The sequence below is a fragment of the Diadema antillarum genome, unplaced genomic scaffold, assembly GCF_040938485.1.
Source record: "Diadema antillarum isolate AM-2024a unplaced genomic scaffold, OU_Dant_1.0 seq00000767_RagTag, whole genome shotgun sequence".
NCBI classification, from domain to species: Eukaryota; Metazoa; Echinodermata; class Echinoidea; order Diadematoida; family Diadematidae; genus Diadema; species Diadema antillarum.
The window spans coordinates 565,218-592,347 of record NW_027271657.1 but is presented as its reverse complement, the minus strand read 5'-3'; the positions used below and the strand labels follow the sequence as shown (position 1 = coordinate 592,347).

Below are 27,130 nucleotides of genomic sequence, written 5' to 3'. Positions count from 1 at the left end.
CCACTAGGGTAACAAGAGCAGTGTGTAAACATTAATATTGATCTAGGACAAATAGCTCTATTACTATGGTATCAGGGATGATAAACAGACACTGTTTACAAATAATGGGCTATCATAAAATGCTTCTAGCGCTGTGTAATGCCAGTTTGTCCATTACATGATTATTTTAAGCCACACTAGCTAAGACTGTTTAAATTACAAGAATAACGATTGTATGAAGATGCTGAGACTTTAATTGGAATAATAGAGAGGTAGGAGAGATGATAAAACTAAAGTATGAGTAGAAATTATAAGAATGTGTTTTTACTATAATTTATATCACTGTTTTCACTCAATGTGTGCACATATATTTGAGCATCATTCCCCCTTTAAAAGCGTGCATGTCTTCAACTCTTCTTAAAGGTGTAAAGGCAGTTGTGGAATGCCACAGCTGTCATAAATCCTTGGGTTGATGCTTCTGTGTTGCAAGTCTGCGATGCTAGCTATTCCTTTCATGCATCCATACCATGGATCATCCATTACAGCCAGTTGACTATCTCCCCAACCACATAATTTGGATGTACTCTACAACTGCAGTGGCATCTTTACTTTTGTTGCAACCACCAGAATTTGGGTTCTGTAACTTAAATTTATCTCTGATTTCTTTTTTTTTTCTTTTTCTTTCTTTTTTCTTTTTTTTTTTTTTTGGGGGGGGGGTCATTTTCATTTCCTCTATATCAGACTTCTGACTCCTGGGGGGCATTTCATGAAGGAAATTGTCGGATAAAATGTCCGACAAGTCAATTATATCTGACAAGTTCAGAGAAATCAGCCAATCAGACGAAAGAATTTCTCAAAACTTGTCGGATATGATTGACTGGTCAGATATTTTATTTTATTTACTTTGTCTGCCAGTTGTTCTACACATGCAGATATTTTGTTGGAGTTTCTCTCCATGCTCGCATTCCTTCTAATTATCTCCTGAATTCTGTTGATAGTCCCCCCCCCCCCCTCTTTTGCTCCTTGGCAAATCTTCATGAAATATCTCACAGAAAATAGTCAAATTAGGAATAGTATTATACATTTATCGTATGTCTAGTGTATTGTTAGCTCAGAATGTAAAAATCAGTGTTTCTGTGCATGTTTTTAATAGTGCATGCACGGTAGAACAGATGATGTGTAAATACCAACTGCATCTTTGTATCACCATCCAAATTTAAAGGTACATTTCAGATTTCAGTAAAAGCTACTGAGGGTGCTTCTGGTCAAAGCAGTGTTGTCAAGACACTGGAGATAATCATACAGCACTGTATTTTGGGTGTCATCACAGGGTATATTCACCTATATATTTCTCTCATTTTTTAGCAAATCTGTCATTTGTTGTGAGGCAAACTTCTTGTACTGCAGCACACTCCCCTCCTTCCAGTGTCTAATGTGCCCTGCACATAGCTTAGCATGGCATGAAAACTATGTGAGTGAGCCAGAAAGCATGACGGTATTTCAGTGTCTAGAGATCATTTCTGCTGCATCATGATACAGGAATGCATCATCTGCAAAGGATGAGAACCATCCTTGTGGCTCAGTCCATGAAATCATTATCATAATGTAGCCTTTGGTTTTGTTTGTTTTTATTTCTATCTCATGTTGCCATGGAAGTATTTATAATGCAAGACTGCATGCTGCTGGTACAAGATACCAGGAAGAGATGGGTGTGGTACAATAAACACAGTGGGCCATTTAAATCCTCTAGTGACACAGGTCTCTTCTCATATCCTGTTACTGGAAGTGTGGATACAATATAGATCACATTCAAGACCAGCGGAAGGATATCATGCTCACAGGCTTGCAGCAACCTTAATGTGATCCTATTTCATTCTTGGTAAATACATGGGGATATCAAGAGACCGCTTAGGTGATTGATTAGATCGATTAGATAGACAGGTTTAGAGTCAAACAATGTAGTTATAAAAGGTCAACCCTTCATTGTGTGTACAAAGTATCTTAGGAGAGTTGGTAGGAAGTCAATATTGTAGTGTAAATGCAGAAAGTCACAACATGCCATAAATTGCAAAATAGTATGATTTCGTTGTATGCTGGGTTTAAACTCAATCTGTTGGGAAAATGGTACTATTTGGGTAGGTGTTCTTTGTTTTTGTTTTTCACCCAGCTTCATTACATGTTCCAACAGAATGTACGGTATGAATATAAACACAAAATATCATTCATGCAAGGAAAGTAGAATATGATATTATCAAAAGCAAAGGGTCTGTAGGAATTGACATGAAATTAGGGAAGCAATTTTAGATGTCTCATTTGCATTGTATCATCTGGCATGGCGGTTCCCTGGCCATAAACAAGCTTTGCTTTTTCATTTGATATTTGGGCTGGGGTAAGTGAGAAATGTGTCTTATGGGGTGTTGCAAGAAAGTTGCAATTAATTGCAACTTGCAACTGATTGTCACTGGCCAATCAAAATCATTGTTGCATGCATGTCTTCGTAATAGGGCAGACCCTGAGCCAATCAGAATGGTTGTTTCAAAGTTAGCAATTATTTGCTATTGATTGCAACTTTCTTGCAACACCCCATTAGATAGGAAAATCAGTCCATCCTCAACAGGTTAACAGTCTCTCCATGAAGGTATTACCCACTTGAAGACTAGTATACCCCACGTTACTAGTAGACCTATACTCAGGCAGGTGTCAATGGGAAATGCATGCTTTAACAAAATCAGCTCATCCTCAATGGGTTTTGGTATCTACACAGTTTTATAGACCTGTTTCACCAACCATCTTTATACATCATTTATTTTTTCTTGGGGGGGGGGGGGGGGGTTGTAATCATATGATTATGCCAATGCAGGGAATAATTTTCCGTCTTGAAATTGAACAGCAAAAATAGACCACGGACATACATTTTCAACAAAATGGTGTACAAGTCTTCTATGTAATGAAGTTGCTATTGAAATGACATTTTGCATAGCAGTCATACCAAAATGCATGGCAAATCGCTATGCGATCTCAGGAAAATTATGTCTTGCAATGCTATTAAGCTTCAAGAGAGCATTCTGCATTTTGTTGTATTAATACATAATGAATAAAAGTATATTTTTATACAATGAAGAGTCAGTACTTCTCCTTTTCAGCTGTGACAAGTCCAAAATGACTCAGATTTTTAAAAATCCATGGAACTCAGTGAGATGATACTGTCATACTGATAGCTCAAAAACCATGGCATTATACACATCCAACAGTAGCTCCAGCCTACAGATTTACTATGTTTGTATAAGGCTAACTGCACCATACAGTGTACATCCTACACTGAGTGATACCTGAAGAAAACAAAACATTGAATGATATGGAAATACCGTGCAAGCCACTGCCCGCCCGACCAGAAACATCTTACACTAAATCTCTGGAGATTCTGAGGATAGAAGTTAATAACAATATCTTTGAAAAGAGCAGTCTGAAGAAAAAAAAAAAATAAAGAAAAATATGCATGATATCTTATATGTAGGTCTCTGCAAGGAAAGGATTTTGATTTTGCTACATATGACAGTGATACAAATACACACTACTCATAAACACTAATTATGCATTTTCTCAAAAACTCCAATGTAGTCTCTTTCGGAGACTCCAGAAGTAAAATACATGTTACGTACAATACTTCATAGGTATGTGTTTTTTTAAGCAAAAGCAGGCAAACTAAAGTCTCCATTAGCAGTCCCCTTTCAAGTTTATGAAATTTATGTCATTGAAAACCATATCTCATATTTTCATCCCTGGATTATACTGGTAAGAAAAAAGAGGTTACACATTGGGCTCCTTTTACTATAATCCACAGGCAAGGCTGCCTGTGAGTCAACTCAGAGTCAACTGAACAAGGAACACATTCTGACATTCAACAAACTACTCTTCAATGTGAAAACATTAACCACAATCAGGTCATGTCTAAACTGACAGTCATTAGTCCCTGATGGTAAGCCTCAATAACCACACACTTCCTGTCTTGATGGTGTTCAATGCCCACATTAATATTTGGAAGATTGCTGTTAAAAAGAAAAAAAATGAGAGACCTTGCTTTTCTTTTCACCCTGTTTTGTGCAAGATTTTGAATCTCCTTGAGGAGGTTTAAATACCTGCTTGAAAAAGCAGTCTCTCGTCTGTTTATACTGTGCGAGCTGATTTTGCTGAAAGCAGGCCCTTCACTTAAAGTAAAACCTGTAAAAATTAACTATTCATACAAATATCAAAACAAACATTGATTAATGACACATACCTTGTCTTTCTAATTAAATGAGCGTCATGTGCAAGTGGTACCGAGCAGACCTCATGATTTTCCAATTTACTATCTTATCATGTCTGAATATTCAAGCTACCAGCAATAGAGTCTACGAATCAAAGCTATGGAATGTGACTACATGTAGGTAAGGTTACAAACAGGTGGAAATGCACCTGTATGTAGAAGTGAAAGTTTTGCAATGAAATGGATACTAATACAGCCAACCATAGAACTTCTTACCGGTCTGTTGAGGAAGTAGATGGACAGGCCACCAATCAGAGGCATTTTATTGACAAGAGGCCTCATCTCTACCCTCAGGTTGCCATGGAGCTGTGTCAATAAAGGAGATGATCACATGTCAGCAACACTCTACGTACACTTGAATGTCAATGTGCCCTATGTATCGACACTGAAAACACCACAAACACAGTCTGACAGTGTGACATGATAAGAAGTTCTTCTCTAAAACCGAGGCAGACATTGAGTCTTGCACAGAATTTTCTAATGAAGGATCATGTTTGGGATGATCAAGTTTTGTCATCATGATTGTGCTTCAAGTTGGTATTGTTGATTTTTGTTTCTTTGTTTATTGGGATGCTTCTTTTGGGAGAGAAAAGGAATCATGGGGGGGGGGGGTATATTCATTTACATGAATAAATCTTGTTTGTACCTCTTAAAACCAAAGCAGGACAGCTGCTATAATTCAATATGTACAAAGTTTATATCCCCTACGAACCAAATTTCATTGTCATTGACATGGTATACAAACAAGTTGCTGTCAAAGATAATAATAGAGGGTAATTAACACTTTATGTTGGTATAAAACATAAGAAAATACTAATCTACTGAGTGATGAGGGTTACCTGTAGATCTTGGATGCCAGCTTTGAGTCTTTTCACTGTCTTCACACTGATCTCAATGTCACAGTCTCCAGCATAGCTACAGCAATTAGATTTGATAGGATATAGATGGTTCAGTCAGATGTGCAACAAGAGACAAAATACTATAAAACCAAAACAAACATGACACAATCAGAGGGATGCAGCATTCATCACAACTAACCAGTTCATTGCATGCTGTCTTTAAGAAACATGATATAACTGCTGCAGATGTGACTGTGCTTTTAGAATTGATTATACAATAGTCATTTAAAAATACATTTGTGACCCGCTACAACAAAATGATCCTAAAGTCGGGCGAGGTCGATTATTTGAAAATTGCATGACACAATTCCCTAATCTTTCTGCTTTAAATTGATATATAACACATGTTATAAAAATAATCGGCTGCGGAGATATCGATGTTTAAAAGAGCGCATGTCGAGACATCTGGGAAATCACTGTTTCGAGAAAAGCGCCCTACAAGTTCTCCTTGCGATGCAATCACGATCAAGGGACACGCAAGTCAGTTTTCACCTCCGACAATAGAGGGTAAGCCCTAGCAACCCCCGAAATGCTCATTCAAACACAGCGTCGGCGGTCTCCTCACCAACCAATCAGTGACCAGGATGCCACGAGAAGCGGCTGGGCATAGCGCACCCCGCCACCACGCACCAGTCGACTGGGGAGTGTGCGAGCTTCATGCTTCAGTTAGCGGCAAGCAGCAAACTGACCAATGAGATCACTCTGGTCGTTGTCAGGGGCGGAGCCTATCTGTGGCGCTCAATCCAAATGTTCGAACCAGTTTCTGCTTCGTTGAAACGTCAAAAAACATGGCCCAGAAAAACGGTATTTTTTGGTCTTTCCTTTCATCGTTTTGCTTCAAAATTTCAACAGATGATAGAAGACATGTCAGACTCTAATAATATGTCAAATTTAGAAAATCTTAAGTTTTGACCAATTTTGATGCTCTGACTTCAAACTCGATTTTCACGGCTTCGACCGCGCGCGACTTTAGGACCATTTTGTTGTAGCGGGTCACATTTTGTACCTACATCATTTTACAAGCAATACTCCCTCTTTGTATGCCACAGCCATACAGCTATACCTTCAGTTCAGTAAACATGGTGGCAGGTTTGCATCATTTACTTTAAAAATGCCTGCATGTATATCATACGGTACATATGTATCCACTGGCTGTTGTGGTATAAATGCAAGGACCGATTTATACTGGAACACCATACATGTACATAACTGTGTAGTATACTGGAACACCATACATGACTGTGTAATACTGTAACTTGGGCAATGCCCAGCTGCCTTCCCCCATGCATTGATAATAAGGCACACAAGCCATTTATTTAATTATACAGCACTATACATGAGACTCTGTATTGTCTGTTCATCTTATCCCTCCTACAATTCCACACAGCCTCAATTGTATTCTCAGCAAAAGTGACAAAGAGTACAATATTGACTGAAATCAAGTCATGCTCAAATGTCAGGCGAGAGACAATATTCCCAAAACACCCCCCGTGTTCCAGGTGCGGTCTTTTGTGCCATTCTTCACTTTTCCTGTAGGCGTAATCACACAGGGCTGTCATACATGACTTCACCGTGGCAACAAGGGGCTAAACAACAAGAGGCAGTCTACACAAAATGGCTTTCACAATGAGTGTGGGAACCGAGCGGTTAGAAAAATGGCACAGCAACCTGAAAATTGTCTTCAAAAGTAGTTTCAGCACAAAATCATTTATCAATGTATGTATCTTACTAGAAACAAAGAAAAAGAAATGAAATCAACAAGCCAAGTTTTGAGGGTTCTGAAATAAAAGACAACATGGCGTCATTTATTAAAGAATCATTGTCTTTGGCAAAGGTGTGTAACGGTAATGTATGCTGTAGACCAAGTGCTGTCTAAAAAAAAAAGCTAGTACTGCACGCAAATTTAAAATATTGTGGAAATTAACAATTTATACAAAATCATATAAAGTAGAAATATCATAGAATCTATGCATTTGCAACCAAATGAAATAAATTTGTTGAGGTTAAATGCAGATAACAGATAAAAGATTCAGAAACACTTGATGCTCAGGAACATTAATTTTGTAAGTATTTGAACTTTGAAGGAAGCAGACCTAACCAGAAGAGGAAGGAGAAGAAAAACTTGAAATCTTAAACCCACAAAGATATCATTGTACATTTTATGAACAGCTTTTGTAATGGCTAATGATGTCTGTGAAATGTGCATCAGCTGCTGTACTTTGCAGTTTAGCAACTTGTAAACATTGATGACTGTGACACACTGACAAACCTCTATAAATCTAAACTGAATTGAAGAAAGTATGTCAGCATGTACCTTGCTATTAATCACTGCTAAGAAGCTAGAAAGTGCAAACATGAATTTCAAGATAATTTCTATCCAACAAAGTCTGAAGTAATTACACTATTTCAACCATTTCCTCTTATGAGCATACCATTCCCACTGCCCCTTGTTTAAAGACAAATTCAATGCCCATATTGCTGTACAACGCAACATATCATGTAGCTTTTATACTCAATGAAAGCCATGCATAGTACATGCATGCTCTAAAAAAAGGGGGGGGGGGGACATTGTACCCTATTAAAGTGGCCTAATACTGCAATAAAACATTTCATTCAGTTTATTTTTTTCTTTTTCTTTTTTGCTGTTAATAAATTGTTGCATGCTCAACTCTGTTTCTTTGGTCATTGAGTTTTGTTTATTGTACGTCCAATTCACGGATATTAGGCATCAAATGGCACACAACCTGCATATTACCCACAGCTTGCCATTGTGTGCTTTATACTTTGTATTCAGTTTGTTTCGGGCCAATAACTGTGGGTAATAATCAGTCAATAACAAGTGTGCTTTTGAAAAAATAATCCATTCAAATTATGCATAATCAATAGTTCTGATTACTATGCTCCTGTTAAGGCTGGCTGAAAGTAACGTGAAGTAATGGAGAATCTAACTTTTAACAAATTTTGAGTTGTAAGTACTACAGCTTTGAATAGACATGATGTTCATGTTTCTAACAACTGCATGGCCAATCAGAGTGATCATCAAAAAGAATGGTAAAATGGGCTCAATATTGCCTCATGCCTTCATACCAGTAATCATTCCAACACCTAAATAGCCTTTGTCAGGTTTGAAAATGAAGACAACTGTAAAAAAAAACATGTTCACCCCTTCAACACGTGGTATACTCTTAGACCTTTGTAGTGTACTGTAAAAAGATGTAACATTTTTGCCTCTGGCATCACAACCTTCCACTGAATATGTGTAACCATGAACTATCCAGCTCACTGAGCTAATGGTGATAAACGGGCATTCTGCATCACTGCTCATGCACTTTGGGGGCTTTTGTTGTTGTTTTTCTCTGCAGGATGCGAGTTCAGTCTCTTTGTAGTGACAGACTGACAACCATCTGTGCTTCATGTTCACAAGCATCAGAATATTGGCTGGATCTACGTACAGGCATATCTTGCTTTGACAGCCTTTGAAGCTGTGCTGTCATAAATGGAAAATTTCAGTGACAACCCTATGACCTGAATGGTGGAATGGAGCTGAGTAACACACTACAAGTATACTCCATTCACATTTTCACTTCAAATGCAAAAAGTGTAGCATCAACATCTTTTATAAATACAGGTATTCATGCTTCCAGTACCAGTCAGCCTGAATAGACTCTAGATAGTCCTTGGCATAACAAATTCATAAATATACTTTTAATTCAGAGTCAAATCAACTTTGTAGAACATGCATGAAAAAATATGATAGTAAAGGAGCTCATATGGTTCTTTCACAGTTGTTACCTTGCATAATGTAATGTCATCAATACAGGGAGCACTGCTTTGGATTAGCAAGAGGACTTGAAATGTTCTTTTACACATTTCCATGACAATTTCTATATTATTCATTTGCATTATTTTGAACATTATATTCTCTGATGTCTCCGCGATGTCCTCATTAAACATGCCCACTATTTTGAAGCAGTCAGCTATCACATGCCAATCCTAGTTCAAGGATCATTTGAATGGTCCTTGCAGCAAATCTACATCCCCCCATCACACTTAAAGGGGATGGCTAGTAACTGATCAGTGGGAATCAGTGGGAATACTGAGGGATGATTGTTCCAATCCTTCCTTGTGCAGTTTAATGTTTCCAGGTAAGCGTCCCTGGTCAGTGATGGGGCATTAATCTGCACATTACTTGAATATGAGACCGTTCTGAAGCAAATAATTTTCACACAACAGTAGATATATAATGTACTCTTAAATGAATCCCACAAGGATTGGAACAATCATCCCTCAGCATTCCCACTGATTCCCACTGATCGGTTACTAGCCATCCCCTTTATTTTAAAGATGTCTCCATTTATTTGAGTGAGACAAGTCAGCAGACATGTCAACACTGCACAGATAATGTAACATGCTGTAACGATGTAGCTTAACACATTCTTTCTAGCCGCAGACTGATTTAAAATGTTCCCTGGGATGCCAAGCACCCAAGAAACCCAATCCTTATCAAATATCAGAGCATGAATCATTCTGCAATCGAATGATCCACTACAAAGGATGCTCACCGTATTACCTCTTTCCTCAACATCACCTCCCTCCCCCTCCCCCCCCCCCCTTCCCCCACTCAAAGATGTATCAGGTGGGGTGGGTACAAAGTGGCAGACAAGGGTTATAGTACAGAACTGTAAGCCAGAGCCCCTTGATCTCTTACTCACTGCTAATAAATGCCACTCTATCCTTCTGCTAGCTCACTATGCCACCATCTGGACATTGTGAATGGAGCACAAACTTTTCTACTCAAATTGATGAAATTCTATGCATCCATTTGTTTTTCTTGTAACTGATGGACAAATTGCCCTACATCGACATGAATAGGTTCAAATCCTGCACGAGTCTGTGCCCATGATTTCTTTTGTCACAATGTGGCTACTACTACGAACACTGATCAATTCAGTGTTTATTTAGGTCGATACATGGCAATTTGTCAATCATTTGCAAAGTTTTTTAGTTCCTTTACTGTCAGATTCCACGCATGTGTCTCTACCTACTAAAACAAGAACCACTGAAAACTAGCCATAATGTACCAAAAAAATTGTTTATATTGCCAGCTATATTTGCTGTACAAAGTTGAAACATTATTCAACTTTGTCCCAGAATTCTTGGAATGACATGGGCAGTACTAGTATGTTTCTCATGTTCTTATGAGTGAATACAAGGTATAAAGGAATATCTGCTTGACAACACTGAAGCTGAAAATGTCACCATGTCAACATATTGTGATTTTTCTTTGCCTCTATCCTTCTCTCTTTCCTTTTTTATCCCTTCCTCACTCCTTTTTTTTTTGTTCTTTTCCTTCCCTCTCTCTCCTCTATTTCTTCCTATCTTCTTTCTTTTTCTTTATTTTTCTCCCTCTCCCTTCTACATATCTTTCTTTCTCTCTATTCTTCTCTATTCTTCTTTTTCTCTATTCTTTTTCTCTATTCTTCTCAAATCATTCGACAAATGTTCACTAATCAACAAGAACACACTCTTACCAAGTTCAGGTTATGATAGCAAATTATCACTTGAGGTCTTCCTTAAATTTATTCTGCATTTAGGAAACTGCCCAAAAGAAGTGATAACTAAGTAATAATTGGTGGCATCCTCACCAGTATCAATAAACAAAAAAAAAAAGGAGTTTGATTTTTGTTTCATGTGCTGCTGTGGAATCTTGCCACTGCTTCTGGCATTCAGTCTTTACACATCATGTCTTGTAGAAAAATGCATGCAAAGCATTGATGGCAATTCTACCTAACTTGAGGTTACTTTATATCAGAGTTTCTGTGTAGGCCTACTGTGTATCCACTCAATAATCTGGAAGACATTTATATGCACATACAGTATGACACATGTCAACAGGCTGAATTAGGTTTGCATTCCATCCAACAAAACAAACCCACTGCGGTTCTCTTTTGCTTACCTACCTGTTTCTTTGTTTTAAAAAATAGCATCACATTTGGTTTGGCGGCAAGTAGAGATCACAAGAGTAATAGTTGACTAATGAGAGACTGACGAAGCAACCATTACCCGTTTTCTCTCTTTATCAAGGTATCAACCTTGGTGACTGTGCATTATCAGCCTGCCCACACCACACATTGAACCTTCACTATTCTACCACAATATCATCAGTGAGACAGCAGGGAACCAATACCATACAAAGTTTACGGAGTTAGTTTATTCTTCTGATTATTATTTCAATGTCGATTGGTATAATAAACAAGAGAGCAACAGTGGAACACATGAATCACATCAACAGTTATAAAATGAATGACATAATGTTTTTCACTTACAAGATCTCAAGGTCTAGGATCATTTCATCTCTGCCCACATGTTCTGTGTACACCTTGACTCCTCCAATTCTTGGTGGCTACATAAAGAGAAAAATAGGTGCAAGAAATGATAAGATTTCAGGCTAGGTCTTCATTCTTTCTGCAGATGTTAAACGCATACATTTGAGACAGGATATACAGCTGTATTGGAAAAACATTGACAAGTGGTAAGAAATGTGTTACAATGTAATAAAGAATGTATAATGTGTCCAAAAAAATTAGCGATACAATTAATTTCTCTTTCTGAGTGCTCTAAAGATGTATGTTTTGATACGTAAGTAATCAAAAATTCAAATCATTGGAAATACAGAAATGGTCAACACAGATCAACAAATGAGCAATGCATGAATATTGCCACTCTGATTCAAAGGTATGCTGCACATTGAAAGCCTCTGTCCAGGCATTTAAATGACTAGTCAATGATAACATTCACGTCTCAAAAAGAGTGCAGTGAAAAATTGGCATTAATAAATATTGTATTGATTATTTACACTATGAGGGTTTATCTTAAGATTCGGTTGAGTCTGAAGCAAAAGACTAGGAGCCAAGTTGCCTGAAATCACAGGTCAAAGACTAGACACAGACGGTGATATCACATAATGGAATCTTGATGACACACTCTTTGTTGTTGCGACGGCCAAGACTCCCGCCTGTAAAATATTAAGGTCACAGGGATCTGAACATGCAATGCATCGTGGCAAGTTAAAAATAATCTATACTTATCACTGAAATTACATGCCTTGGGTAATGACGTGAATCATGTGCGTGCAAACATGATCAACTAAAGTCATGGGAAGAGTGCGATGATTGCCCAATCTGAATTTGACTCTGCTGTTTTTGTTTTATTTTTTCTCCATTTCTCTTTGTAAACCCAACCCTTGTTACTGTCCTTAAATGTGAGAGTCCAAATGCAAAGCATCACAGTGTGAAATGTCTACAGGCTCACTGCAGCATAAACTGACAATTCAAGCACTGTAAAAGATCAAAACATTTCATGCAAATTTGAATACAGCTGTAGCTACCGACACACTTGAACTTTCTAGAGTAACTTGAGATGATGACTCAAAGCAACTCAACCAAAAAACAAAAAAAAAATGTAACACCTATTCACATACACATTAATCACCATTGAATTTCAAGTTTTACAGGAAGAAGGGAAGTCATGTGAATTAGCACCTGTACTGTGAAAGACAGTGTGGGTCTAATGAACAGAAGATATAGTGGGGACTCATTGTAGGTTACAATGACAACTCTTACAAAAAACATTGCCTTCATGGTTCAACAATTAATGGCAATTCTATGAAGACTGAATTTTAATTTGAATTAGTAGAGCTGTTCTTAATAAATGACAAAGCAACTGGAAGAGGGCCTGTTCAGAAAACCAAAAATACTGGGAATATTTTTAATCTTTATTCATTTCTTTGCTGATTGTATGGAGGATACAGTTTGAACTGCTATCTCATGTAGACATGCTTGTTCAGACTCTAGACGAGTTCTTCACGCAAGTTAATTTGAAAAGTGAAGTGTGATGGGAGACAGATCTCCAAAAAGATACAATATTTTCTACCACTCTACTACGTATTGTCTGTAAAACTCTGGCAGTTGCACCAACTCCCTTGTTCTAGCTATTAAAGCTAAAAGCTTTTGGCTAATATTGCACTTATCTCTTATTTTTTTTTGAGGCTATTTTCCTCTTTTGTCTGTGTTTGTTTGTGATCGTCTGTTGTTGTTGTTTTCCGAGGGGGGAGGGAGGAGCTGGGGTGTCACTAATGCACTAATGACTACCTCTACCGGTAAGCTAGACAGGGTCAAGACAGATGACTCATTGGTAGTGAAGCCAGGATGATTTACAAGGAACGGAGAAATGACAGCAGAAAATGAAAATAGATATTGCAGAGCTGTCGTCCCAGCTCAGGTATGAGATGCCTAGTACAGGGCTACAGATTTATCTACCAAGGGGGCTTCCTAAGAAGACACGGCCAAAATAGTACAAAGTGAGTATTAGGCAACAACTCTTCATCATTTTGATGACGAAATTTATGGACTCTTTGAATAGATTCTTTGATATGTTCATTTAGCTATAAAACTGAATTCACTTCAACAGATACTTCTATTGTTCATCTGAAATGCACTTGTTTAAAAGTTCCTGGTAGCTGGCTCTAAATATTTGATAGCTCATCACATAATGCTTGTGGGAGAATGTAGAAAAAAAAAAACTCCTCAACAGTACCAGCATTTCACAATATCACCAGGATCCTAGAAACTATAGTAATGTAACATTCAACTGCTCTTTGCAAGTAGGAAATTTATACACTCAAGCTCATTAATTCTAAATGAAACCTTCACCTTGCATTGTGATGTGTTTATACCAATGGTAATATATTGAAGCTTTGGCACGCTGAAGATATGTAATACTGGCTGTATGGTTTGTATCACATGTACACAACCTTCAATAGATGTGTAGGCTATCTATGGTCTTATTTATTCAAGGTACAGTGTATAAACACTGTACCTTTTAAGACTGCTTATAACAAACATTGAGTAAAAAGAGATGAATGTCCTCAAACAACCATGACTTTTCTACCAACAAAATGTCACTGAAAACACACACTCACACACAAACTGAAAGCATCCATCTGCAAATTCACCATACCCGTAGCAATTTCAAAAGCTGCTATGTTTTGCAGCATTTGATTATCACACCCAAGTGCCTGATTTCATTGGCCTACAGATCTGCATATATATGGGACGAGTGATATCTAATAAACTACTTACATATCTCCCCAGTCGGATCTTCTCAAAGCGGAATGACTTCAGGTAGGATGGTAGGTTGTCTTGGACGGCTGGTTCCACAGAGGTCCGCAAGAGATCTTCTACATACCCTTCCACATAGGGCCAGAGGTGCTTCACAATCTACACAAAAGAAACAGTATGTGAAGAAAATTGTACTTGCTCAAATGAGATTTTGCAATGCATTACTTACATCGCTATGTGTTTTGATATAGAGCAATTAACTGCACACATTCAGCTACACCCCTGACAAAGTATGTGAAGGCAGAATGCTTCCAGTATCAATACATAAAGTAACCAAATTATGTTAGATTTCATTTGAAATCGATCTTGCATTATACTAATTTGCCCCACAACAAAGCTACATTGTAGGATGTTATGGAAAGGCCAGCATGTACTTTTCTAGCACTGCACAAGGAGCTATACTCACATGCATATTTGAATGTATTTAATAGGTGTACATGTCTAATGCAATCATAGATCTAGCATGTCATTTTCAAGTTATCCCAATGATCAGAAATAATTCTGCACATACAAATGAACAGAACGACAAACAAAAGTTGTTGACTGCCTTCACCACAACCACTGTGCGGGGTGTATGAAAGAATTCTAAAAAAAAAAAAAATGTGTATGAATCCTGCACAGTAGACTTGATAGTAAAATCTACATTTGTATTCTGTGCACTGATGAGCAAGATTTGTCAAAGATACATGTATAGTTTGACCTTACAAATGAAAATAAATACTGAATAATCATCCCTTACTTTTATTTAAAGACTACAAATTGATAGCCAATTCAAAAATGCGTGTTTCAGGTTACTTGTAAAGTGGACACATACTAATAGTGCTTGATCATATATCAGACGCAAACAATGTATCTCATAGTATTTCATTATGAGTTACCTTCTACACTGGTCATACAGTACATATACTTTATTTCAGTAGAAAATACAGTAAGTATGTTGTGGTGCATTGCAGTTTACTCCTTTTCTATGTCACTAATGTACACCTTTAAATCCACTATTAAAATGAAAACAGTGAAGATGGCTTTGATCTCACTGTGCCCAGAATTCATTCCAATCTACTTTCATTCAGAGGAACAGTACACTCAATTTGAACCCATGACTGAAGTTGGTCGTGCCTGGTCATGCTTGCCCATCTGGCCAATTCATTTGGTTCTCAGCGGGCCTTTGGGCCTTTGACACTGGCACCAGTCTTGGTTGTGAAACTCTAGCATCAGCAACAATCAGCAGTCATGGCCAATAGGAATCAGTTGGTCACAGTATGACTATTGTGGCCATCAGATATCCTGGGAAGCAAAGCACTCATGTCCCCTGAAGCCACGTCCTAAGAAACTACAGTATGCTTGACAGCTGAGGAAATATTGACTTCTGAAGCATTTTGTCAACATTTCTCCAGGACTAACACATACCACATGCATGTTTGCAGTGTAAGATATGATGATCAGTGATTCAGGTACTTTATGCCATTCATAGCAAAGAATTCTTTTTTAATATTGTCCAGCAACAGTACCAATGACTAGCAGCCTCTCCCCCCCCCCCCCCCCCCCACCTTCAAAAGCATTTCATGCTGATGGCTGACTTATTCTGTACATACAAGTTTTAGCATTAATCGTTCTTCAGCACAAGCTATCTCAACTACCAGGTTGATATTACTGGTAATCTATTTTCTTGACTTGAGCCATTGAACTCTCTGTGGTACTGTGTAGTAGCAAGAAGTGGAGCTGTACTGAGATTATGCACAATTTGTATGGGCCCTCATGTAAGAAGGTCCATTGGTGATTTACAGATGGTACACTACCGAAGCAATGCTTGGACCCACTTAATGCAAGATTTGACAATGTATGTTTGTGTTTTCAATCAATATCAATATCATCCTAACCTTCAATCAACTCTAACAGCTATTACACTGTATGCATTTTGCCTCCATGGCTTGTGCATTCCAGATGACGTTCAACATTTGTCTCTGTGAATAACACAATTTTCCCTTGCAGGCCACTGTACTACTATTAAAGGACAAGTTCACCTTCATTAACATAATGATTGAGAGAATGTAGCAATATTAGTAGAACACATCATTGAAAGTTTGAGGAAAATCGGACAAACCGTTCAAAAATCATAAATTTTTGAAGTTTTTGTGCAGTCACCACTGGATGAGAAGACTACTGCAATGTGTGATGTCACATGCGTACAACAATATCAGGAAAATATAAAGAAAATTTCACAAAATTTCATCTTTTGAAAAAAGTACACATTCCCTTGACTCGTTACTGACATATCTGTTATGGGTAATATTATTCCCATTGCCTTTAGAAAGAGGCAAGTCAAGTGCTCTTTTATTATGCGAAAAAAAGTGAAAATATGTTGAATTTTCTTTACATGTTCTTTAAACTGTTGTACTCATATGACATCACGAGCCCTAGTAGTCTCCTCATCCAGCGGACCCAACACAAAAATTTAAAAAAATTCATAACTTTTGCATTGATTGTCCAATTTTCCTCAAACTTTCACTGATGTGTTCTATTAATATTACTGCATTCTCTCAATCCTTATGTTTATGAAGGTGAACTTGTCCTTTAAGGCATCAATCTTCACTCCTTTGAAGTGTGTGCACAGGAGTAATTTGTCAGGATGGCCACTTTTCAGTTGATACTACTGAAACCAATGATGATGACAGGGACAGTCCCATACACTCAGTATACAGGGCATAACTGTGCACACACATATGATCTACATTAGAAAAATCATTAGCATTAGAAGGCAACATGACAGTCCTCATCAACTCAAGATGTGCATTACTTGATAAGGAGGAATAAGACATTCTGAGAGCTGACATAATCAATCTACAGACAGTAACATCATCCATGGCATTTTAACAATTCGTGGAAAGCTGTACAAATGTATTCTGCGAGGACACAAAGTTCTGTTAATTTAATACCTTTCCACACTCATTTCCAATCGTTTTTACCACCTCTTGCCAGTTTTAAGATTTTTCTAAGAGGACACTCCCTTCTCTCATTTTTACTTCTAAAAGAACAGGTCTAACTGATAAAATTTGTCTGTCATTGTTTGTCCTTCTTCCTTGTCTAAACTCAATATCAAAAGCCACTTGAACTTTCTTACTAAGCCATGAACCATGACCTCTGACACATTAGGCTCATTAATATAGACAATGTACAAATGTAGAATTCTTTGCAAATCAGTATAAATATCAACGTACCAATTTTATGTTTAATTTCGAAGATTTTTTTTCACTCATTAACGAAAGAACAGATCACAATTTCCTCTTGTCCTCAAGCAGATCTTAAAAAAAAAAAAAGAATAGACATAAAATTTCATCTGCTGATGAGCATTTATGTCCATGAAGTTTTCTGGGGACATCAATATGAACCACTTTTGTGTGTGTGTGTGTGTGTGTGTGTGTGTGTGTGTGTGTGTGTGTGTGTGTGTGTGAATCTATGCATCTATATATTCTATACTCACCTTGTTTAGCCATTCTGCCCTTTCTGTGTCTGGGAAATACACCTGCAGCAGAGAAATCAGGTTGAATAAAGTACTGTATATTAAGGTATAGCAGTGTACATTGAAGATTTACGAGTACAAATGTCACTTTGTCAATAAGCACACCAATCATTTTGCTCACATCATCATCACAAAAATCATAAAATGTTAGAAATGTATAATTAGAGTATTTGTTTAAAGTAACTCTTCATTCTGGAGTAGACAATGATATTTGAAAATCAGTAAAAAGAAAAAACAGGGGGTAAAGCTATAAAGAAATTAGCTAAAGAATTAGTTCAAATAAAATTCAGGAACATATTCATGAACAGCAGTGCATCATACAAATTTTAGCACCTTGTACAATTGTACATGGCTAGCTGGGTCATGTGACTGAATGTGTACTATTGGTAACCCTGATTTGTTTTTCAAATTCAAGGACCAGAAACTTTTGAATATATTTTCTTTAATATAGGATGTAATAGATTCACCATGTGCCCTAGATAGAAACCTTGCATTAATAAAGCAAGTTAACTTGAAATAAAAACACAAAGAGCAACATGCCATCAATCCTACTCTGATAACAACTTTGGACACACACTACACTGTACTGACATGTGACCTACAGTACTTTAGGACCTGTGCCTAGTGAATTGCAAATTGAATGATTCTTCAATGAATTTTCATCTCAGGTTTGGTTTTGCTGCAATATCTGCTGATTACACTTCCATTGTGCTTCCCTGCTCTTTTTGAGGTACATTGTAACTTCTCTCCAATATATCACACTACTTTTTTTTTTCATCAAGGAGCATGAAAGACTCAAAATCAGTAAATTGATCGTTTTACAGTAACAAACAAACAAACAAAGGGAGAATACTGAGTAATTGTATCAGTCTGTAAGTAGTCAAAAGTAGAGCACAGAATTTAGTCATGAAAGGAATAAGCTTCCTCTTCTGAAGACTATTCTTACAAAGTACAAGTCAAAATACAAACTAATCCCATTGATGATCAACAAAGCATGAGCGGACAGTTAGAAGGGCTTGGCAGAGGTATTGATTCTGAGGCATTGAGGGATATGCTTCAAAGAATACCTTCTCATCTAATGAATAAAAAATTCTCATCAGGCTCATTTGAATGAAACGCCTCCAAATAAAATAGCCTAGAATGGTACAACATCCACATCTAGGAGGATTACAATCGTGGCAAGTTTCAAGTAGGCCTATTAAATCATTTGAACAATACACTTGAAGAAACATTAGAATGCTAAAAAAAAGTAACTTCTGTGACACTTTAAAATTCATTATAATGAGAAACAGAAATGGGAGTAATTTTTATTGGTTTCTGATGGAAACAGATCATTGTTGAATACAAAAATTCACTCCTTAAAATGGATACCAATTGTACAGTGTATGCTTCATGTAGTGTATTTCAGGAACATCAAATTCGTGGCATTCATATAATGTTTATTGATCTATAATAATGTTAAACAATGATGTATGATGTACTATTTCAAAATATAATCACCTTAATGAATTGGACACTGCCTTTGTAAAAAAAAAACTATTTGTAACTTCCATGAACTTATCCCACTATTTTAATATACACCTTAAAAAATGCAGTTTGCCAGAACTAAACACCGTTTAACATTTTGTAGAGCATGAAACAGAGAAAACCACTTTAAAAATAATACAACCATCATGATTGATATCAAAAGAAACTGTTTGATATGTGAGATGAGAAATTGCAGTTTTAAGGTTACAAGGATTTCTGTTGACTCACAAGCTCGGTTCTAACCACAAATGATGATACACATAGAAAGACACCGTACAGGCTGCCTATATCTGGTTTATTCAAGGCTCTCTGCAGCCACAAGCACACCATCCTTGTAATAGTGCATGGAAACTCATCACTTACAAATATTTTGCTCAATGAGATCAAATATAAACTGAATGCTTCATTGTCAGAAAGCATGGAATGTAACACACTTGCTTACATTTCAACAGTGTAAAACCTTGACATTGTGCATGCACCATCAATCGGGGGGGGGGGGGGGGGGGGGGGGGGAATGGCCATATCACTGCTCACATTAGAGGAACACAAATTCAACACATACAGCTGTAAGATGCTTCTCTGCTTCTGGTTGTGTGCTTGCATGATACACATTTTCATTATGTAAACTAAGAGGTAAAAACTGAGATAGTTAAATTACATCCACCAGCTGATTCATCCCATGATAAGCATTCAATTGCATCATTTGCATGTTAATTGATATGTAATCACAAATCCAGTCTTTACAAAGAATACACAGCGCTCTTTGCATAATATGCCAAAATGATATTTCTTGTCAACTTCATATTTACTGAGCACTGTAATTGAATCACTTTCTTCGAGTCTATTTTCTAGAAATGTCAGACTGATGTTTCTATTTATGTGTGTTTTGAATGATTTCTGAACATGAAATTCCTCTCATCATTTTTTTTTCAAGGATGATTGTTGTAAAAAGTATCCATACTTTGTGTCACTAGATCCATGGACCTACAACACAAAGTAGGTCCATGCTATATACATTGTACAAGTAGCACCAGTCTACATGTAGTTGGTCATTGCATTGCATTACAAAAATTCCCCTTGGTTTATGAAATGGGTGTTCATCATTCAAGAAAAAAACAAACAAACAAACACCTAAAAGCAAAAGGAGTAAAAGTAACAAATTACCGTGGTACTAGACAATATATACAACAGTTGACAAATACAGTAAGGATGAAACCCAGGTCAGCAATATAGCCAGGTGCCCGCACCTCGTCAGGGGCCCGAATACCGCCACCCCCGCTTAAAATCGTTTTGAGCGCACTGAACAAAAATGTATGCCCGGGACTGTCTTCTGTACGCTTGAAACTTAGCAGGACTACCACAACCAAGCAAATTGTGGTGAAAACCGAACAGTTTTTCGCGAAAATCTGAAATTTTAATAGGGCTATAGGAATATGTGTTATATGTCACCCGCACGCATCTTTTACGTGTATGTCTATGGGAACATCACGGTCACCCGCACACGTCTTTTACGTGCTAGGTCTATGGGAGAGCGGGTGACGAGTTGCGGGCCCCTTCCTTAGCGCGCAACTTTTTCGCATCGTTCGCCTTTGACGACGATAGCTGCAAATTTTCAATATCGATCAGTGAACTTGTGATTCCATTGGAATTTTCAGCATTTTTCCTGTATGTGAGTTGGATTTCAAAGAATTTCAGTGGCGAAATGTGATTCAATTATGGGCAAACATTAACTATGACGAGGTGCGGGTCACCCAAGTATTCCACTATAGCCAATCAGGGTTCAGTTTGAAACTTTGATGTTGGTTAAATAGTTAACATAACCTCATTCAAGCCTACAGACAGTCAAAGATGCGATGTCATCTATTAAACCACTGATTGAATTACAATTAGCATTTCTGTTCTTGCTCCTTGCTCCTTGATTTTGCATGGAATTATTAATAGATCTACTTTAGCTAGACATGTGCACATATCAATAAAGAAATCTATTGTTCACTTTTTATGAAACTAGTGGATCTGCAGGTCTAACTGTTAGACAATGAAAGGATTCACCTGAATAGCAATAAAAAAAGGGTGTCTATTAAAGTATACATCTCTCCATAAAGAGTCCATCTCTTGTCAGACTTTTGGTCATAGTAGAGTCCACTATTCACTGACAAACAGGACTATTGTCTAGAAATCTACAGCACTGCCTAAACTACTTAGTAGTAGAACTTAGAAGCATTGACGTGTTTCTTCACTATTCTTCACGGCTTATTTTTCATGTATGATATGAGTGAAAGGGTGATGTCTTACCCATGATGGCAGATCTCGAACCACTCCGACGATGCTCTCTCGTTCATTCCTCACTGCATGCCTCGCCAGAGCGGTGGTAACGGCTTTGCGGCGGCTGGCCCGCTCTCTCCACACGCTGACAACAACGACGAGAAGAAGCCATAGCACGCTGAATCCGAGATACCCAGCCAGCCAGACAATCAGTAAAATGATCAGAGTGAAGCTGTGCTTCTTTACAGCAGTAAACAGATCATGCTTTGGTTCCTCAGCGAAGACTTCATCTGTAGCTTCCTTGTTCATCTCTTCCCCACCTTCAGAACCTCCTCTGGACACCATCCTGAAGCAAAAATTCCGTAGGGTATCTACCGCATCTGCGAACAGCACAGACCCAAACAACACACAAAAGATACGGAGTGAGTGGATACAACACTTACAACGCGAACAGTGATGTATGCACTGCGCGCGTATGGCTAGCCTGAGAGTATGCAATGATGAGGAGTGCAAAACGGTTTGGTTGTAATCGATAGTAACTGTCCGATCCGATCCGACTAGATCCCCATAAAACGAGTTGGGATTAGAATATAACGGACAATGCGACGCGGGCTCAGAGTATAAAAATGCCAGTGTCAAGAGAATCTCTTTGATATTGAAAAAGAATTGGGATAATCCCCGTACAGCACTAGTACTGAGTCAAAGTGATAGACCAGCCGCATTGCGACTGTCAATTAAAATTGTAAGCAAACACACACGACACCTAGGCCTACCTGAAGAGCTCTACAATAGCTACTGTTTGTGTTTGAAAAGGAAGAGGCACCGTTGCACTTCACATCACTGGGGAGCGTTGCTCAAGTGAGGTGTAACATCCAGGGTGTGGTTTTTGTATCGCAGGAGTAACTTGTGATTTGGCCAAAAGGTGTAACTGTATGTCTGAAAAATATCACATTTTTGGTTTTTACCATTTGAGGGGTTTTCGATGCCGATATTTTCATGTGACTAACTTTCGTAAGTCATCGAGCCTTTGTTTCCGAGATATTTGGGGCTATCTCTGTATCATTTTATCAGTTTTCCTGCTTTAATAAATTGGCAAAAAAGTGCATCTCTATACATTTCTCATGGTGTATGTGAAGATACACCTTTCTGCCAAAACAGCGTGGGTTGTGCACAGTCCCTGTAAAAGTGGTTTGGCAAAAAGGTGTATGTCTCTAAAAGTGCTAATTCTGAAGTATTTTTTTTAAAGTTTGATGCAAGAAAATTATCAGGAAAGGAAATTTGAAGTGTATACTACATACTGGAATTAAATCCCTGAGCGCAGCACAGTTTAGATGGCTTCTACTGTCAAGGAAACTGCCAAAACTTTAAAGTCGATTTTTCTCGGCTTTGTTCTTGCTGTAAAACGCCAGACATAAGGGCCTACACCTTTTTGCCAAAACACGACAGAGGGTTGTACCGGGGGCGTGTGATATGCTGGTGTGCTAGTTAGCGTGTTGCAAACACGTTTTTATTATCATTATTTTTTTTAATTATTATCATTATTATTATTATCACTATTATCATTATTATTATCATTATCAATATTTGTTTACTGTCTGTTGGAACGCGTGGGTTTTGATCTGCCAAAAACGACGTATAGGACCTAATATTTTACCATTCCAACCACCACGAAATCTCCGTTCATCGCGAACTCGCAAAGATTACAGGTACCTCGAACTAACAAGCATATAGTTGGGGGACCGTTCTTTTTCATAAATAAATTGGGTCCAAAACTTTAGAATAGCCTATCTTTTCGACAAGCATCTTCTATTGTATGCTTTTAAAAAGAACCAATACCTATATACCTTTTTCAATTTAAATTGACAATTGTTTACCTGTATGTATTATGTATGTTGTTTGTTTTTTGTTCTTATCTTCACTGTGATAATCTGTTAACGTGACACATAGGCCTAATAGTATATGTAGGCCTATATATACTCTGTTCTATCTTTTTAGGTAGAATGAGCGCTTTATAAGAGTCTCTCTATCATTATTAGTATTATTATTATTATTATCATTATTATTATTATTATTATTATTATCATTATTATTATCATCAATATTATCATTATTATAATCATCATCATCATCATCATCATAACACTCCAAGAAAACATCCTGGGATGAATACCATTTTACTTATTTGTGATAATATTGTTTTTTCGTAGATGACATGCAGTTGAGCCACTTTCAAACACGCCCAGGGCCCAGTCCCTCTTGTGAGCTCTGGCCAGTAAGCAAACAGTGTCATGAAGGGGATATAATGACCTATAGCCGAGCAGGAGACAAACTAACAAGTCCTCCACCATTACAATTTAGCAGTGAGTAATAAAAGTCTCATTTTTAGTTATCCTGTTGATTCATAAGGCGTCTTTTAAAATCCTACGAAATGAATTGTATGGGCAGACACTAATCGTGGAGATGACGACAAAATAGATTTTGATGTGAAGAAGAGACGATTATTATTCATGTTCGGTCTGCACATGTAGTCACGTTTCGATCATGATTATTCTCACTGACGTTGCACCCTGAAGAATTAAACGCTTTATCACAAGAGAAGACACGGATCACGGATATCTTCTTCTTCTTCTTCTTCTTCTTCTTCTGATTAAGTCTGCCTCCTTCAATAGGCTTAAGATGATTCTTATATGTATAAGAATGTATATATGTATATATATATATATATATATATATATATATATATATATATATATACATATATATAATGCGATAATAATGTCACAACAGAGGAATGCATTAAATGCCAATCTTGATTTTAATGAATAATCCGAATTTTCGAGGATCCTTCCTCTTCATCAGGGATGACTCAGTGCAAATGAATCACTGTGAAAATTCATTCACATTTTTTTTTAATGTGTCTGTTCGGGGGGGGGGGGGGAATGAAGCAATATGAAACTCATGATTCCAGTTTACATTATTACGTAATACAAACACACAATAACGAGTATGTTTGCAGCTAAATCCACCCCTTCATTATTAGCCAACACATATTATACGAAAGGAAAAGTTATATTTATTGCTAAAGATTATGATTACTCAATAAACCCAGCATGGAGCACGTTTGGACGCAAATACATTGTGAAGATATTGCTAGTTATCCAGATACAATCAAACAATCAATCAAACAATGCAGTCTATATCAAACTTAAACTTTTCGATCTTTTTTGCCAGTGTATAACCGCCGCAGCTGTAGGAGCGATAAAGTCGGGAGTAGATTAAGAAATAGGATGATAAGGATATATATCGCGTTTATCTTACATCCCATAGAAGAGAAACTAAAGCAATAAAACTTCAGTTGGCGAGGGACAGGTCTTATTGAGGGTCATTCGTACAACAGTTTTAAGATTTATTGTCAATGCCACGTTGATAAGATCATAAGGCAAAGGGGCTGTCTTTACAGTCCTCATTTTCATATCGTTCTCAACAATATGAAGATGTATTTGATTTATGAATGCGGAAATGAAAAATGAAAATCCATAATTGATAGTGATGCAATTTGAGATGTGGTAATTGGTAAGCTTGACTTTTGAAATGTGAACTTCATTAATATGTTAACAAAAATATATCAATTCCATATTCACGTTTATGAATTAATATGAATTAATAAATAATTATATCGTTATTCATAAACCCACTTCATATTTCATATCTATTGTTTGGAGGACAATACCAGTAAATTGTTCGATAACAAAGACCACATTATGACCATGCAGACAGTCCGTTACTCTATATCATAAGTAATACTGTCATCACGACACAGATACTCAGAAATGACGGAAACTGCTCCCGCCGTTTTAAAGTTTTGGTTCAGTTTTCCTCACGTTTATGTAGCATTTAGGCCCTACATACTTTCAAAACCATCACGCGTGTTTTCACCACATCATATGAATTGCAAGAGTTGAGCATGCATTGATCACTGGCATTATCCCTGTCTGTGAAAGCTTTCGAGGCAAACACAAGGTCAGAGCTTGCTGGAGATAAGCTTCGAGGATCCACCGCCATACAGACTGCCCTGAATATTGTAAACAATAACATGAACGGAGAGGTCGCTGTTGACTGATCGCGCAAGGGCAAAAGTGTTCGGAAAGGGGTTGCTATATCTAAACTATTATACGTCTCTTCAATAATGTCAGTACCTCGATGGGTTTTCAGAGAGGTGGAAACGATTTGTTTTAATTTTATTTGGAACGGTCGTGACAAAATAAAGAGAAACTTACTGTACACGAATTATGATAATGGGGGAATGAAAATGCTGAATCTTATCGGTACATGCAGTGTATGCCCAGCGCGTAATGTGGATTAAGAGACTTTTTAGTGGTGATAAGATTATGAAGTGGAAACAGTTTTTTGAATATGTATTTAAGAAAGTAGGAGGGAGATTAAATTTTCATTGCAGTTATGATCCCCGGTTATTAAATATTAAATCGCCGAATTTGTATTTAGAATTTTTAGATATATGGAATTATTTGAAAAGAAAGAATGTTATTGTTAAAGAAACGCACAATGAAAATTGAATAATTTTTAATAACACTTTTATTTCTAGGTAGGAATTTTTCTTTTAACGAAAAATTATTTAACGCTAATGTTTTTCAAATTAAACATGTTATTGACGCTGGTGGAAAAATTAGATCAGGGGCGTATTTTGTAAGAAAGGGTTTAATGTCTATAAACGATTTAATTTCTCTTTATGAATACACAACAAATTTCCAGCAGAGTGGAAGGTGGCGAGAATAGGTAATGTGAGGGATTATATTTTGAATGATAGCCCTATTGATGTTTTTGAAATTAGTCTTAATATTAACAAAAAAGCGTACCCCTTAGTGTCAGTATCTTCAAAAATGATTCAAAATATTTTTATTGGTACAATTGAAGATTCTTTCCTTTCCAAATACCCAGAAGTATTAGCTTTAAACATGGATAGATCGGCAACTGCAGTTTGTTTCTCTATTCCTAGAATTTCAACACTTGACTGGAAGCTGAGAGAATTCCAGTATAAGCTTCTGCATAATGTAATTTTTTGTAATAATAAACTTCACCAGTTTGGAATAACACATTCAAATCTGTGCTCCTTTTGTAGGGAAAAGGTCGAAACATATCATATATTTTATGACTGTCCTCTAATTTATCGAATATGGAACGAGGTAGAAAATAAACTAAAATTTCCTCAGTTTATTAATATAAATTGGCTGGATGTTTTACTTGGATTCAGGGAAAATATCAAACTTAATGCCTTGTTGAATCATGTATTAATTTTGATTAAGCATATGATTTATACTAATCGTAAAATTGGAAGAGCTCCAACCTGTGAAGAAATATGTAGGGCAATTGCCACCTCAAAACAGTTTGAATACGAAAAAGCAACATTAAAGGATAAATTGACATTACACTACGCGAAATGGGAAAA

General features: G+C 37.1%; 1 protein-coding gene across 1 annotated transcript in view; it reads right to left on the bottom strand.

Annotated features, from left to right (window-relative positions):
- LOC139738746 (extended synaptotagmin-2-like) overlaps positions 1 to 27,130 on the bottom strand; it is an 84,046-nt gene that overhangs the window by 41,150 nt on the left and 15,766 nt on the right. Inside the window, exons 2-7 of the mRNA XM_071649385.1 lie at positions 21,697 to 22,046; positions 17,839 to 17,880; positions 14,322 to 14,459; positions 11,508 to 11,584; positions 5,122 to 5,197; positions 4,499 to 4,588 (exon numbers count right to left, since the gene is read on the bottom strand). Of these exons, the coding sequence (XP_071505486.1) occupies positions 4,499 to 4,588; positions 5,122 to 5,197; positions 11,508 to 11,584; positions 14,322 to 14,459; positions 17,839 to 17,880; positions 21,697 to 22,046 (773 nt within the window). The remainder of the gene's footprint in view (positions 1 to 4,498; positions 4,589 to 5,121; positions 5,198 to 11,507; positions 11,585 to 14,321; positions 14,460 to 17,838; positions 17,881 to 21,696; positions 22,047 to 27,130) is intronic.